Source organism: Gadus macrocephalus, chromosome 3 (assembly GCF_031168955.1).
Source record: "Gadus macrocephalus chromosome 3, ASM3116895v1".
Classification (NCBI taxonomy): Eukaryota; Metazoa; Chordata; class Actinopteri; order Gadiformes; family Gadidae; genus Gadus; species Gadus macrocephalus.
In genome coordinates this window covers 9537957-9555297 of record NC_082384.1, presented here as the reverse complement: position 1 = coordinate 9555297, position 17341 = coordinate 9537957, and the positions used below count along the sequence as shown (strand labels likewise).

Below are 17341 nucleotides of genomic sequence, written 5' to 3'. Positions count from 1 at the left end.
CACCTACACATATGACCTCACAGTTTCGAATGTCTGATTTCCCCGAAATCGGTTCATCAGTTCGTTCTAGTTGAACACGGGTCAGCAGGTCTTTGTTGTTGGTCTTTCAGCGTCGCTCTGCTCCTATGCCAAACTCTTGGGTCGACAACTGGAGAGGTCTCCGACTGCTCGGTAATCCTATTGTCCCGGGGTGGCCGATTTCGGTCAGCCCCGTCGGCCTCGTCCCGGTCACACCAGGGATCAGAGCCCCCCGTCCGGTGGACGGCAGGGGGATGGGTGGGGGTTCACTGAGTCCTTTTTTCTGAAGGGTCTCTGGGACGTCCGATGGTTCAACACGCAGGCATCGCTACTCGGTTGATCGAGAATGCATTGAGGCTCTCTCCGACTCGGCAGCTTCCAAGGCCCACGGCTCCCAGCGGCACTACGGCTCCCAGCAGCACGGCGTGCCTCTCCTCCCCGGGCTCCAGCCTCGCTCTCTTGCTGGGGAGGAAGTCAGGCGCCGCGGACGTGTTTCCGCGCCGCTTCCTCGAGTGCCTGGACGGGTTCATATTCTCTTTGTCCTCACTGTCCGTCTCGCTCTCAAAAACATCTTCCATGTCTTCTTCTTCTACTTCTTTATCTTCTTCTCGCTCCCGGCATTCGAGCTCAACTTTCTCGGGCTCTGGTGAATTGACCAGCGGCTCGGATACTTTCTCGAGTTCTTTTTCGGCGTCCATCGCCGCGGCAGCCTCTTCCGCCGCCGCCTGGGCGTAGGCGGAGTGATAGATGTCCCTGGCGGAGCGCATGACCAGGGAGAGCAGGAGGCTCCGGTGGAGTCTCAGGCCACCCCTCTGGCTCCGAGAGGCGTACAACTTGCTTATAGACACGGCGAGGATCCGCTTGGCTTCTGTGTTCACGTCCATTGCGCTCGCGTTCATCTTTGGGTGATTGCGTACTAGTCCCTTTGGAAGAAAAAACTTGTGAAAAATGTTCTGGAGCTGAGAGTAAGTTTAAGTAATGTCTTGATACTGTCGAAGACCTTGTGAACTATTTTTCAGACACTGTCATAAAGGTCTGGTCTAGCTTCTGTCACCAGCTGTCGTAAACACCGTTCTGGACCCTTGTAGGCAGCCGGGCGGTGTTTTATCTCCGCTCTGACGTAAGGCGGACTTCATTCTTTACCGAGTGACATAGTGGCCCCGCCCACACCTGATGTCGCTGCGGGTAGCGCGCACACATTTTTCATATTTAGCCCCCCCCCCCCCCCCTCCTTCGTAACTCATGGTTGATCTACACCAGACATTAATACATATTTACTTAAATAAAAACATATCATATTTACCTATAGGCAGATGTATAGGCTAGATGCATTTGTTAAGCAGCTTACACACATTGATATGTGTGTGTGTGTGTGTGTGTGTGTGTGTGTGTGTGTGTGTGTGTGTGTGTGTGTGTGTGTGTGTGTGTGTGTGTGTGTGCGCGCGTGCGTGCGTGCGTGTGCGTGCGTGCGTGTGTGTGTGTGCGTGTGTGTGATGTGCGCTATAAATTTCGCTATCCTTTGTGGTATTATCAATGTTTACAGCTATTTTTAGATGTGTTTATGGCTTTATAGACATTATCTATAAATAGACTATAACCATAGTTGACCATAGGCTGAATTGTTAACGGGAATTTTAAATGGAATAGGTTACGACTATTTTCTCTATTTTATCAGCAACCCTAGTTCTCAGAAACGTGGAAGTATAAATGCCCGCACTTTTTCTTTAATACACTTTCTCACCCACACAAACACACACACACACACACACACACACACACACACACACACACACACACACACACACACACACACACACACACACACACACACACACACACACACACACACACACACACACACACACACACACACACACACACACTGAGAAATTCACACGTGCCCTACGTCACTAGGTGTATCCAAATATGGGTTTTCCGGCAGAAGTGTCTCTTGGGAGCGCGCTCAGTGGAAAAAACGATGACGCGGACGCGCAGCCACAGATCGCTTCCTCTCCCCGCCTGTCGAAGGGGAGTTTCGTCATCGCAACACCATATTTGGTGCTGTAACCGGTCCAGGGCGTTGCTAGGCAGCGGCATGGCTGCTGAGGTCAAACGCTAAGCAGCTGCCAGTTTCAAAAGCGATAAGAGAGTGGCCCATTCTCGTTTATTTATAGTAACAAAACATCTATTACTCAGGTTTTTTAAACACGCATGTGTGTTACATCGCGTTGTATTGTTGAATCCGTAGACATATTTTTCTCTGGTCTTTTGCTTGGATGACCCAATTTCCTTTGCTTTTGCATTAGTTATATCCAAATGGGCTTAACAAATTGACTGTAGGCTACAGGCTAACCCAAGATATTTAACTCATTAAACAAATAATTTGCTCCCGCCTTTAGATTCCACAGGGTCAATGGAAATAATTGCAATTGTAATTGTATCATTTTTGCCACAACTTTGACTCCATTTTCATATTTGCATGAGAGCCTCTGTGCTCGGTTTTCGTAGAAGTTGAAAACCTCTGGTTTTGTCACTTTGTTTACTGAAGCAATTCATCTATCATGCGGAGCCTATTTTCCACTAGTTTATGTCATTGTGCGTGAGCTTGAGTGTGTGTCCGTGTGGGTTTGTGCTTGCAGAAGGACGTTGGAGTGGTATGCGGCTGGGATTAGGGCTGACGTTACAATATACGGTCTGCGAGTTTTCACACGGCGCGACGGCTGGAAGGGAGGAAGTTGAACAGAGGCAGGAAGGGAGGAGGGGGGAGAGAGACCGGCAGGGAGGGGAGAGGATGGGGGGACAGGAAGGAGAGAGGAGGGGCAGGAAGGAGGGAGGGGAAGGGAGGGAGAGGACGAGGCAGGCAGGAAGAAAGGGAGGTGGGGAATGGATAGGAAGGAGCAGAGAAAAGGAAAACAAAGTAGTAGAATGTGAGGGAGAGAGGGAGATAGAGGGAGAGGGGGAGAGAGAGAGTTATAAAAGTTATAACTATTGCACTACTGCACAGGATTATATTTGAATATATTATTCAAACATAGAGACTGACAGAGAGAGAAAGGCGGAGGGAGAGAGAGAGAGGAGGAGAGGGAGAGCGAGAGAGGAATGGGTCTGATTCACATGGAACAAAATGTCTGTCTTTGATTTATCTTGTTAACATGTTACATTAGTAAAACCTTGCTTGATTCCCATACACTCTTTTTTACTGAGGTTTTAAATCGCCAAATGACGAGAACATGGTGTGCATTGAAGGAACAGAAATCAAGATATTTTAAACAAGAAAACATGTTTTCATTATTATTACAATAGCTGCTCCATCTGTTCACAACCGAGCTCCTCCTATACCCTGCTGACCGGAACCTAAGCCCAAGTAGTAGTCCTGCTATGTGATAAGATCTCCATTTCCCAGAGAAGGCAGCATTTGGACGTCACAGATGCACTACTTTTATAGCCAGCCGGATACACGGGATTCCGATCATGTCTGCATCCCTCTTCCCAGAATTCAAGTTATGTGCTTGGGACCATACCAGTGGTTCAGACCAATCAGCAGCATATGAGCAACTATGTGATAACATTGATAGGTGATAGACTGAACGTTCATCCAATCACCTGCACAGTGTCTACTTTAAAGTTCCTTCCCTTTTTACAAACATTTTTCGAGGAGGACGTCCCAGACGGGTCTGCATAACAAACCATGGTGCGTCAGGAATTGGTACAGAAAAGGGAAAAAAGGAACTTATAAAGAATATAAAAGATTATTCAAGGCACAACCAAATATACAGATGTATATACAATTTAAAAACATTATAAATTAAATGTTAATGCAGAATACGAACGTAAACCTCACGAGGAGTAAAGATAGATTACGATTATTGTAATCTACATGACATATAAAGAGTTACCCCTTAACAAACAATGTTTGTCGCCTTGCATTGTTTGTGTGAGTGTGTGTGTGTGTGTGTGTGTGTGTGTGTGTGTGTGTGTGTGTGTGTGTGTGTGTGTGTGTGTGTGTGTGTGTGTGTGTGTGTGTGTGTGTGTGTGTGTGTGTGTGTGTGTGTGTGTGTGTGTGTGTGTGTGTTATCGTTCGCAGTGGTGAACGTGCGAGTCCATGGGTGACTATAAAAGCACATTATTATTATTATTTCCCACCATTATTCAAGAACCCATATCAAACCAGAATATGAATAATTTAGCATGGCAAAAGGAGGCAAGACAACCCAGGAATCGACTATCATATATCGTTGTAAAATAGGACTTACACATTCAATATTTACATGGAATACAAAACCCTTAACTATGCACACGATGCACAAGCAATCCAATTAATAAATGTAATACAAAGGCACAAATATATATTATTATGTCGTACATATCATACAACTATATTAAGATACCATTCAATTAAAAAAATACAATTATCAGGCCTAAAAAAGGCCAATATGTCCAAATTAGAGAAAGACTTGAGATAAATTGTGTACAAATGTATATAAATAAAAGTGAACATTAAAGATGTACAGTCACACAGTCCAGTCGCCGGTAGTCATGCGCCGTGCCAATAGTGCGCATGCGTGGCTTCCAGGGTGGAAGGGATCAACATGTCGCTGGAGGATCCGTTTTTCGTAGTGAAGGGGTAAGTTATATCTCTCATACGAATAACATACCCGACTGTATGATCTCATATCAATTAGCGATGTATCTCTAACAAGTGGGAGATACTTTGCCGAGGCGTGATGTCTTTAACGTGTTGTGAGGTTGAAGTAGGACGCTAACTCCGAAGCTACAGCTAAACTCATTAGCTACATCCGTGCTACTGGGTGTTGTGGTTATTCATATTGCAGATTCGGGTTCAGATTCTTTTTCAGATTCAGAATGCTGTTTAGATTCCAGAAAACAACAAAATATGGAAACATTTGCAAGACGGGTACATCTATGAAGAGGCTCCTTAAATAATTATTGCACCGATTGAACATTAAACATGGAATGCAAGTAGGTACGCTGCATGAGGTAGGTACAAGGGCAAGGTATTTAATGTAGTTGATATGCAATAGCTGATAACGGGAGACGGTTGACACGTTGGCGAATATCACTGATCTCTCTTTTTTGAGGGGTTTCTCTATCCCTGATGGTTAAAGGGATTTTGTTTACTATCGCCGAAGCAGTTCTCTCAGTGCCGCGTAAAGTCGCGGCAGGTTGTGAAATGTAGCCCTTGAACGGTTTGTTGTGGTCCGACCAGGGGCGTTTCTCCCCCTGCTTGAACCCATTACAGAGGCCCACAGCCGCAGGTGTCCTAATATTGGGATAATTCAATGCTTAAGTTTCCCCCTGTGTGTGTGTTTGTGTTCTTCCTTCCTCTCAGGGAGGTGCAGAAGGCCCTGTCCCGTGCACGGGGGTTGTTTGACAGATGGGAGGAACTGTTGCAGGAGTCCACACAGGTAGACCCTGATTCCTCCACACACACACACACACACACACACACACACACACACACACACACACACACACACACACACACACACACACACACTAGAGCTTAGATCGGGGCCAGAAAATCAAGCCCGACCCGGCCCGAGCCCGTGCACGTTCTGTCCGAGCCCGGCCCGACCCGACACATTAACTGTATATGAGCCCGAGCCCGATGTCAACCCGACATTTTTTTTAATACATATGTAACTTTGTACACATTTGTTACTAGGCCTACCCTGCTAATTATAAGGGATAATGTGTCTTGATTCGCCCTGAAGGGGCTTATTTTCGATAATGACCGGCGACGTTCTACACATTATCCCGCTTATTACACGGCTACTTGCCAAAACGAAACAATAACTTTTTACAATTTATTCGTTACCGGTAGTGTTGATCAGCAGCCACATAATTTGTCCGCAAAGACGGTGACGTCGCTTAGCAACGGAAGACGCTGGGGTTGACAAGTCACCGGACTACTACCCACGCTAGTGAACGGAGCGTTCCGCGGCATTGAGAAGACCCGTGTAATAAAGGCCTATAATATTTCTGTTTATGGCATACATTTCTCCTCAGATTAGGCCAATAAACCGATGATAACAAATAAATAATAATAATCGTCGATCAAAGGCCCGGCCCGACCCGGCCCGAGGATAGTGGTGGGAAATATCGGCCCGCCCCGGCCCACGGGTCGGGTCGGGGTCGGGCTCAGCCAGAGAATCTAAACTCTAACACACACACACACACACACACACACACACACACACACACACACACACACACACACACACACACACACACACACACACACACACACACACACACACACACACACACACACACACACACGAGATAGTAAGTTCACGAAACCAAAGAGAGAACACAAGATAGTCTAATAATTGAATGTGTTAATCTCCAAGCTGGAAGGCTTTGGGTCTGAACTAGGGCTGAACGATTTGGGGAAATAATCGAATGGCGATTATTTTGACCAATATTGCGATTGCGATTTAATGTGCGATTTTTATAATAGATTAAGTTCCTTATGTTGTGTATTATTCACTAAAAAAAAGAAAAAATCTTTCTTTAGTATCACCAACACAACATTGGCAGCAGTCAACCAAAAAAACTGCTCTTTCCTTTAGGCCAGGCCGATGTGTTGAGATTCATTTATATTATAAACTTCTTTATTTAACTATTGAATTGTAAAATGAATGAATCTTATTGATTTCAAGTCAGTAACGGTAACAAATCACTTTTGTTTTCTTTTTTCTCTTTTTAAATCGCAGCCTTTGCGATTTACCTCCCACGTTCTATTACATCGCGATTTGAATTTGATTAATCGTTCAGCCCTAGTCTGAATCACAAAGTCCTCAATCCACTTGTAGGCATACTAGAGCAAGATGCTACCTAACCCCTTCCTGTAGGCCTCCTAGAGAAAGATGCCCCCCTAAACCTAGAGCAAGATGATAATGGTGTGTTCCTGATTCCTCGGACACCAGCCTTCCAAGTCGGAAGTCGGGAAATCTCCCAACTTTCTTGCTGCATTTCTCGGAGGCACGCCCCCTTTTTGTCTTCATCTCTCTGAATTCTGAGAGTAGACCGAGAGCAGTGATAACACTCTCTACAAAATGGCTGCACCCGTGAAGAGATTTATTTTCTTTGTATTTGTACCACATTGGTCATTTTAATGTTGATTTGAAATGCTTTTTCCGGTCACTAATTTATGCATTGCACGCGTGCAGTTCAATGTAAAGTTGTGTTGTTTGTTTTCGAGCTGGTTTGCTATAGAGGCTAATGTAGCTAATAGGGCTAGAAACTCCTTCAACTCAGTATCCAACCAAAGACTCTGTCAGCTACTGCTGCTGCAGACGGTGTGCAGACGGGCTCGGACTCGGCTCCGCGTGCATCAACAGTCATTCAAAGCAGCGGTAGTAATCACACAACCGGACGGTGTAGAAAGTCCCGTCAGTTAAAAATAGTAATCCAGTTTATAAATTCATGTTAAAATCGGCAGGATATAGAGCTAGTTAGCTAAAAAAGTAGCAAACAGTGTAAAATGTGATGTGTTCAGGTCGGCTCAGTAATATGATTGATGTGTTCAAATGCAACACAAAAAAAAATAATTTTGAGATTTTGGCGAAAACTTCCCAGCAATATAATATAGATAGTAAAAATGGAATTATGACCTGTTTAACGTCCTATCTTGAGCTATGATCATCTTATCAGCAATTAAAGCAATAATACAAGTTCTATTTCAACAAAATAATAGAAAAGTATCAATAGTGGTATCAATAAAGACTTGATACCGCTCGAAAATGGTATCAATATCAATAAAAATTAAAAACCTGTCATCTGAGAGAAATTAAGATGATTTAATTTATTTTTAACCGTTAGTATTTACTGGTTAAAGATCTTATCGGTTAACCATGGTCATCCCTTATATACTGTATATATATAAATGTATATCATACATTGTATGTTTTTTTTGTGTTATCCCAGTTATGTTTTTTTATTATTTTTTCAATTAATATTACTTTTAATAGTTCCGGGACGCTGGAGCAATAACCTGGTGTTTTTACACTTCAGTCTGCAATGTGAATTTGAAGTAATGTTCAGTTTTTGAATAAAGATGCGGCAATTACAAATGTTTGATTTTTTTATCCGATTCATCGTTTAATCGAAAAAAATAATCGACCGATTAATCGATTATTAAAATAATCGTTAGTTGCAGCCCTAGTAGCTAACAATAAACAACGACTAGCCAATTTTATGACACAATCTCAAAGTTGAACGGGAATGCTATAAATGCTCCTTGAGCGGAAATTACGTCAAAAGTGCAACTCGGAAGGCTGGCGTCCGAGGATTCAGGAACACACCATAACCCCTGCCTGCAGGCATCCTGCCATACCACCGGCCCTTACCCCTACCTTTTTTTATTGAGTTTATTGAATAACTTGGAAGTTATTTAAGTTTGAATAAAAGCATAGACTCAATTGATTAACCATACTCTTAATAGTAGTTTTATACTTGTAGTAGTTGAAGTAATAGTAAGAGCTGTGCAATATGACGATATGAATCGGGGGACGAGAGAACAATGGCTATCAATAGATATTTCCCTCAATCCTTACTACTGTTATTTTAGCTCAGTAAAATCCCACGTAGTGTGACGCCTTTCATATACCACATCGCTCATTCTAATGTTTATATTACACAACTCATACACAACACAAAGTTATGGGTCGTAACATGCCAACCGCCTTCCTAGAACGCTCAGCCCGAAACACTTCAGAATATAGTGTTCGAATTCCAGCTGAAACAGTGGGTCAACATACACTCTGTCAGACCGGCTGACGACCCGAGTGTTTCTATATTTGTTTTTGATGTTTTATGTTAATATTGTACTTATTGGTTTACTGGCTGCCGTAATGGAGATTTCTGAAACAGTGTGGTTTACTTTTTATCTTTACTGTTTATTTTCTGTAATATTGGACATTTCTGAGACTTGAAACAATGTTATTTTATGTCGACCCATATCGTGATAGAAGCTTTTTTCCATAATACACAGCCTTAGTAGTAGTAGTGGCAGTAGTAGAAAACAACATTTATGAATCAAAATACAACTATCTAGATGTGTCCATCCCCTACATTCCCAGTGTGCTAAGCTAAGCTATTGAATGGCGGCCTTGTTATTGATTGGTTGATGGGTGTCAGGTGAGCCGGGATGAGCTGGACTGGAGCACCAATGAGCTGAGGAACTGTCTGCGGGCCATCGACTGGGACCTGGAAGACCTCAGCGAGACCATCAATATCCTTTACAGATTCTCATTCCCTCAGTGTCCATCAGGACTGACAGAACAGGGTGGGTTGATGTGGCTCAGTGAATGACAACATTCAGAACAGCATAAGAGCTTTAAACATTGGGAGATGGGTCGTTGGCTGGCGTACAGATTGTCTCTGGCCGAGTTGTGCACTCATAGATTCTCGCCTTCAGCGAAATGATTGGGTGACCACTATTTGAAGCAAAGAAAGTGAAACAAAAATCTAGAGTTGGAATAGTCAGACTTCCTATCAAGTAGACCGACAGGTTGACCCAGGAATATAACCGTGAGGGTAAACCGTGTTAAACAGTGAGAGTCTTTCCTGGCAACTATTGAGTTAGGTGGGGGCGAGGAAAAGAGGGGGTGAAGTCAGGAGGGGGCGGGGACAATAGGACTGCTTTAGTCCCCTCCCTCTGACTCAATTGTTCCTGGTTCCATATTTCTCAACAACATAATTACACATGTTTACTGTCACCTGACTTGACATATTACATCATAATAATAAATGCATACATGTTGACTTCCCGAAGAGGGTTAGTACTTTATTTATCCCCATTGGTTGTCTTGGTTTTCAAATCCACTCAAAGACGGTGACATGCCAACCGAAACCTGCTCCGTAACCGGGAAGTAGTATAAAAGCCAAGTTTGTTTTGCACCTCTATGTTTACATTGGGTGACTTTGTGGCCCATCACGTAGTGTATTAGGCAAGGCAACTTTATTTATGTAGCACTTTTCAAACACGAGGCAGACTCAAAGTGCTTCACACAATAAAATGAACACGCATACCATACTAAACACAGACACAGGTGCAGAATAATACATTCTCTCACACACACACGCATACAAACACACGACCAGCTCCAAATAAATAAAATAGATGGGTAAAAGAAAGAAGTAACAATAGTTTAATCACTATGTAGCCCAGACGTGTGTGTGTGTGTGTGTGTGTGTGTGTACCTGTGTGTGTACATGTGCTTGTGGGTGTACCTGTGTGTATACGTATGTGTGTGTTTCCTTGACTTCCGGGGCTCCAGGCATCGTCGAGTCCAATCCGGGAAAGTTCCGCCTGGGGGAGAATGAGCTGCAGGAGAGGCGGGCCTTCGTGGAACAGACCAGGCTCTCTGTACAGGTACACCTTGAGACCGGTTATGCTGCTTGGGTCTATTCAGAGCCCCGGGGAAAGCCCCCTCTCGCTAAGTCATTGTTGACACTTGTCGTCAATGCTGCACACAATCATTTGTTTCTCTGTTATATCCCCAGGACTTTTACACTTTCCCTTCAATGAATATGGAATTATATTGCTTCTGGTTATCTCAGTATCGAGTGCGATGATCTCATAGTTATCTGGGATGATTATTGGATTATCTGAGCTAATACTTGTACTTTGTACTCGGATAAAGGATCTGACCTCACTTCCTGTTTAGGTCACATGACATGACAAGTTAGATAACGACAATATCGTTGAGCAACTCTAATGATGTAAAATGAGTAATAAAATAAGAATCAAGAATCAAGTTTTTCGGCGATCTGGCTTTTCCCTCACTTCAATTCGTTCCATTCTATCTCCCTGACATACCTTCGACTCCCTATTTGGGAAAAAAGTTTTTTCATCAAATCAATAGATATAGTCAGGTGAAATATTCATTATGAATGTGTTTATTTTCTTTTAGCCTTTTGCCCCTTGGTAGCTCATCGCCAGTGATTTAGTTATTTTCCATGGTTAGATAACACGCCTATCAGCCTGCTGTGCCTTCTCTGTGTTTTCTTGTTTTGTAACTACCAGGGAAGTAGTTGTGAAGTGAGTCATCCTTTGGAAAACATGCAACCAAAACCAGTTCTGCTGCAGGCTGCTTCTACAGCCAATTATTGTTCAGTTGATGGTCTGATAACTGTCATATTGTTGTAGTTCTAGGGCCAGGATAGTGTAATGACTCCAAGCCGAAAGGTACTGCGTTCAATCCCCAAAATCCAATGCCTAACTTTCTAAGCATCCTTGAGCAGGATTCCCCTTGACTACTACCTGCTCCTTAATGATAATATATCTGAATTTACTTTAAGTGGCTTAAAATAAAGGCGTCCGGTAAATAGATAAATAGTTTTCTAGCAAACTGTGTCTTAACTTTCCAGAGATACAATCCATGTTGCCAGAGCATGAAGTCCTGGCAAGTGGCAACCTGGTTAATAATGATCCAAATACTGGTTTTGTTGCAACCGCCCCACCCAAGGCCTTAACTGTGTGTGTGTGTGTGTGTGTGTGTGTGTGTGTGTGTGTGTGTGTGTGTGTGTGTGTGTGTGTGTGTGTGTGTGTGTGTGTGTGTGTGTGTGTGTGTGTGTGTGTGTGTGTGTGTGTGTGTGTGTGTGTGTGCAGGAGATGAAGGAGCAGCTGTCCAGCCCTACAGCTGTGGCCCAGGCAGAGAAGAAGAGCCGACAGGTTTGTGCACACGACCTCATAAGACCATGACAGCAGGCGCATTCCAAAGCATACAGCCTTATGTTTCATAACACAAAATTGAAGATATTGAATCGGTGCACGCGATCAGAATCTGCTCGACACTCTCAATGCAACTTTCCTTGTAGGGTTTCCACAATTAAATCTCACCGTCAACACACTTTGCTTTTGATGTGTTTTCTGTTGTCACAAAAACAATGGTCTAATTGACCACACAATGTCTGCTGTTGTGTCCTAGATTACACTTTCTCAAACATGTAGTGCAATGGGAGTCCATTTCTACAAACACTCACATTATTAGTTCATGTCCTACGACTTCTGAGTAAGTGCATCACATACATGTGGAATTCTACCTGCACATCCTCTAAGTGTGTGTGTGTGTGTGTGTGTGTGTGTGTGTGTGTGTGTGTGTCAAGGTTCCGTCAGGTTCAGAGCGCTCCACAGGTCTGGAGGCTCACCTGGTGTCCGCTAACTCCAGATACATCACAGAGCAGCAGGAGCAGCAGCAGGTAGACACCACCTCCCTCTGGCCTTTCGCTGCTATCTGATAACTACACCTCCGCAGATGTCCTGGGGCAGACAATCTCAGGCAATGTCAATATGACAAAAGGGTACTGGGCTCCTCAACCTTGGGGTCTCTGGAGATCTCCAACATAAAATGTATTTATCTAATATGTTTGTTTATTCTGTGAAGTATTGCTTTGATTTTATGTTAAAGATCCCATGGCATGAAAATTTTCATTTTCTGTGGTTTTCTAACATTAATGAGTTCCCCTAGCCGACCTATGCTCCCCCAGTAGCTAGAAATTTCGTTGGTTGTAAAACGAGCACCAGGCATTCTGCTCCGCCTTTGAAAAAACGAAGCTCAGGCGCGCCGTTTTGGATTTCCCCCGTACGTCGTCTTAAGGGGAGATGCCACCTCCCCTTTCTCTGCCTTGCCAGCCCAGAGAATTTGGCCGATGAGCTACGAGCGTGCGAGCGCCACCCATGTATGTGTGTGTGTGTGTGTGTGATAACACACACTAACGCAAGTGTTGTGCACTTCTTTGGGTCACCGTTCTGCTGCTCTTTGACGTCTCTGGTATGTCCAGAGACGTCAAAGAGCCCCAGCCAGCGTTGGGCCCCGGTGCTCGCCGCCCGCTGCCGCGAGGCACCACCACCGCCGCTAAGCACCACCGCCGCCGCTAAGCACCACCGCCGCGAGGCACCACCGCCGCGAGGCACCGCCGCCGCTAAGCACCGCCGCCGCTAAGCACCGCCGCCGCTAAGCACCGCCGCCGCTAAGCACCGCCGCCGCTAAGCACCACCGCCGCTAAGCACCACCGCCGCTAAGCACCACCGCCGCGAGGCACCACCGCCGCGAGGCACCACCACCGCCGCTAAGCACCACCGCCGCGAGGCACCACCGCCGCTAAGCACCACCGCCGCGAGGCACCACCGCCGCTAAGCACCACCGCCGCGAGGCACCACCGCCGCTAAGCACCACCGCCGCTAAGCACCACCGCCGCTAAGCACCGCCGCCGCTAAGCACCACCGCCGCGAGGCACCACCGCCGCTAAGCACCACCGCCGCTAAGCACCACCGCCGCTAAGCACCACCGCCGCTAAGCACCACCGCCGCGAGGCACCACCGCCGCGAGGCACCACCACCGCGAGGCACCACCACCGCCGCTAAGCACCGCCGCCGCTAAGCACCGCCGCCGCTAAGCACCGCCGCCGCTAAGCACCGCCGCCGCTAAGCACCGCCGCCGCTAAGCACCGCCGCCGCTAAGCACCGCCGCCGCTAAGCACCGCCGCCGCTAAGCACCGCCACCGCTAAGCACCACCGCCGCTAAGCACCGCCGCCCGGCAGCCCGCAGCGCTCGGGTCAACCTACTTCTACTGCATTGATGTGGAAGTGGGAGAACGAGAGTCGTCGGGAGAACCTGACGCAGTCGTTTGTGAATAATCGTCTGGAGGCGCACACAGCTTTTGGCCGTGAAAATATGTATTATATGATGTGTATTATATGATATTATTAAGATATAGAGCTCCAGGAATGTAACGCAAGGGTTGTACACTTCTTTGTTATTTGGATAACCGTTCTGCCGTTGGTGTCATGGCGCATAACACGTCGGACCCTCGTCTCTGATGTTTCCACACCGAGACTCGTAATGGGGGTTATCTCAGCGAGGGCTGGGCGATTAATCGCATTTTGATTGCAATTTCGATTTTAACGTGTGTGTGTGTGTGTGTGTGTGTGTGTGTGTGTGTGTGTGAGTGTGTAGCTGATAGTGCAGGAGCAGGATGAGCAGCTGGAGCTGGTGTCGGGGAGCATCAGGGTTCTTAAAGACATGTCGGGACGTATCGGGGACGAGCTTGACGAACAGGCTGTGTGAGTACACGGTACTACACACATGCATACACATAGAGCAATATATGCACACAGTAGCATCCATACAGAAGAAACACACACACACACACACACACACACACACACACACACACACACACACACACACACACACACACACACACACACACACACACACACACACACACACACACACACACACACACACACACACACACACACACCAAAGAATACAGACAAAGAACATGCACACCATACTAAACACACAGACACAGGCGCAGAATAATTCATTCTCTCTCTCTCTCACACACAAACAACTCGCACAGCTCCAGGCCTTGCTGCAGATGGAGAGCCCATGTGCCAGTGTTTTGTATTTCAGTCCTCTTCCAGGGAGAGACGCTGCTCAGAATAGAACGGGAAGTCCACCAGATTGGCCGTCTCTCAGCCTGTCTGGCAGAGGAGGCCTCATCATTTGGCCGGGAGCTATTGGTTACACAGACACACGCGCAGAGGAATACACACAGAAACACACACACACACACACAGGGTGACTCATCTCCCTTCCCAGAAAACATTTTAGAAATTCCAACGTAATACTTGTTTCGCACACACAAAGAACAATAACCCAAACATTATCCAACTTGTTTCGTCATAGCTGCCCTGCGCAAAATAAAAAGAATAAAATAAGCACAAATAAAACAATCTAGGGTAGCAAGGTTGGTTTTACACAGTAATTAGTCTTATTTGATCATAAACATAGTAAACATACCAACCAATCAATGCCATGACGGTTAGAGAAATAAGTCCCCAATTTAGAGAAAAAAGGAGTAAAATCCTCAGTTTTCTTTGCCTTTCTACCCAACCCCCCGTGAACGTTCCAGTCTGCTGAAAGCAGGTGGCGTTCTGTTCATGGCGTCAGACTACCTTTTCCGAGGTAGTCTGGGGTCACGACCGAGGTTTGTGTGGACGTATGGAGCTCTGTCTGGGCAGCGGTGAACTGCAATGTCTGCGAGAAAGCTGGGCTTTTCGGACATTTATTGTATGACGCCACGGTGTGTGTGGATAGTGAAGCTCCCTCTGAGGAGCGATTTATTTAATACCCGGGTCCGAAGGTAAGGCCTACCCGAACACCTATAGTATAACGCTATTGCGTGTGGCGGATTTCATTATACAACATTGCTTAATATATTTCTCATCGACAGTTACACAACGACGGTACTAAAAAAGTATCATAATTTTTGGCATGGGTCGTAACCATGGGGATGAAACGGCCACCGTTACGAATTCCATCTGAAACCGTGGGCTCACGTGCTCTAAAAGGGCTGCGCCGCTGTGTTATCGGACATTCACTATCCATCCCAGCATGCACCACGGTTTGCGTACATCCCTGTTCAGTTTCAACAGCTGGCAGCAGTCAAACTGTAAGGGTTTGTTTTTGTTATGGCAGTTCATAAGTGTAGGATGTCCGTCCAAAGGCTGTCTGGCTTTGTTCCCAATCTACACGCATGCCGTTGCTACGGTGACGGTACAGTTATACAGCGCGTTCCCTCTGATGCCTACGCCGTTGAGGGACATAGAGATCCATTGCGTAGCTACGCAAAAGTATCATTCCCACAGAACAGGTCTACAGACCAGCAGGTCGCTGTTATGTGTAGGTTGACTGTCTGTTGCGTCTGACTCTGTCTGTCGTGCCCCTCAGCATGCTGGGAGATTTTGGAGACGAGATGGACCAGACGTCCTCACGCATGGATAGCGTCCTGAAGAAGCTGGAGAAGGTCTCCCACATGACCAGCAGTAAGCATGCGTACAAACACACACATAAGTACACAAGCATGCACGCACACACATAAATAAGCATGCATACACACATTTTTTATTATTTTCATTATTTTCAGCTGAGCAATTTGCTGAGAAAATTCTTGGTTCTGCCTCCCCCTGCAGGCCGGAGACAGTGGTGTGCCATCGGGGTGTTGGTGGCCATCATGCTGGTGGTGCTCATCCTCATCTTCGCCCTGTGAGGTCCTGCTGCCGTCACCCCACCCGCCCATCCCAGAATCCCCTTCACCAGTGGAGCCATCGCAGGTGGATGAGCGAATGAGCAGACGGGGAAAAATAAGAGGAACGTTTGAGAGAATCTTCCCCTGCCTCCCTTTCTCCTAGAGACGGAGGGGTCGGCGGAGGCGGACCTCGTGGTATCCTAAAGCTGCTCCCACCTGCGCTTTTAACCATTTTTTACCAAGTCACTTTCAAGTCGTTTTTTTACTGTGTGTCTGGACGGGTGGTTGTTCAACGTCAACACATTTCTGTTACTGGTATGGCTAAGAAGGTACTTACTATGGGGGTGTGTGGGGGGGGGTATTCCGTAGGGGAGTGGGAGGCACTGAGGAACATAACCAAACTGTAAGATAGACCTATGATAAACTACATGATGTTGAATGATTAGGGCCTTTCCCCTCTGATCGGCAACTCCATTTGCGATCAATAACTGTTTTTGCACAGTTTGCTTTTAAGATTTATCTGGACGTCGGATACAAGACTGAAATTCTGACCCTTTTTTTCACTTCAAAAAAAGATTGTCGGGTCAGGACAGAAGCCTGGGAGTCGACGCTGCCTTAAATATATGAATCTATTTTTTATACGTTTTGTGAAATGCGCAGTACAGGCCCACAACCACACTAAACCTTATGGAATATTAATATCGTCCTCTTTAATGGCCTGTGTACTAGCAGCGGATTTCCCAACCATGGTCAACACATGCCAAAATGTTAACGGTTCACCCCTTTGCCCAAATTAGGACATGAACATTAAACTGGTTGCATCGTGATTAATCGGGACCAGGTGAGGCCGTGTGTGTTTCCGTGGAGAAAGAGTGAGAGAGAGAATAGTCACGATGACTGGCCTTATCTAACCTTATCTAAGACAGTTGCTGGGCAGTGTCTCCATAGTCCACAGGGAGTCCAGGCCCACAGCGCAACCTGGTGGATGTATGATGTAATGCCTTCTGCCACGTTGTGTTCCCTGTGTAAATATAATAACAATGCTGCTTATTCTGCTTCAAAATCATGTTGTAAATAAATCCCTGTCCTTACATTGATTTTCATTGCAAATAAAAATGACCTTTCTACACCTGTGTGAACATTCTGCTCTTGACAGGGAGAGACGTAAAGCAAATTTTCAACTATTTCAAAAAAACTATTGTTTCAGGGTTTGGTTTCTGGTTCTTAGAGTTGGCTTTAGGTTAGGGGATCC

At 45.8% G+C, this 17341-nt stretch overlaps 2 protein-coding genes across 2 annotated transcripts; one reads left to right on the top strand and one right to left on the bottom strand.

Annotated features, from left to right (window-relative positions):
* Positions 1-6: 6 nt before the first annotated feature.
* Positions 7-1124, bottom strand: ier2b (immediate early response 2b). Its single transcript, XM_060047142.1, has one exon. It carries the CDS (start codon positions 915-917, stop codon positions 330-332), a length of 588 nt encoding a protein of 195 aa, XP_059903125.1. The 5' UTR covers positions 918-1124; the 3' UTR covers positions 7-329.
* A 3406-nt stretch (positions 1125-4530) lies between these two features.
* On the top strand, positions 4531-17216 carry LOC132454003 (syntaxin-10). The gene is made up of 9 exons (XM_060047141.1): positions 4531-4642; positions 5369-5444; positions 9184-9277; positions 10326-10420; positions 11660-11722; positions 12157-12249; positions 14007-14113; positions 15792-15886; positions 16034-17216. Exons 1-9 carry the CDS (start codon positions 4608-4610, stop codon positions 16108-16110), a joined length of 735 nt encoding a protein of 244 aa, XP_059903124.1. The 5' UTR covers positions 4531-4607; the 3' UTR covers positions 16111-17216.
* Positions 17217-17341: the final 125 nt, after the last annotated feature.

Coding starts and splice junctions, on each gene's coding strand:
- ier2b (XM_060047142.1), bottom strand. CDS start 917: ATGAACGCGAGCGCAATGGACGTGAACACAGAAGCCAAGCGGATCCTC.
- LOC132454003 (XM_060047141.1), top strand. CDS start 4,608: ATGTCGCTGGAGGATCCGTTTTTCGTAGTGAAGGG. Junction 4,643..5,368: donor CCGTTTTTCGTAGTGAAGGG/GTAAGTTATATC, acceptor CCTTCCTCTCAG/GGAGGTGCAGAAGGCCCTGT. Junction 11,723..12,156: donor CAGAGAAGAAGAGCCGACAG/GTTTGTGCACAC, acceptor GTGTGTGTCAAG/GTTCCGTCAGGTTCAGAGCG.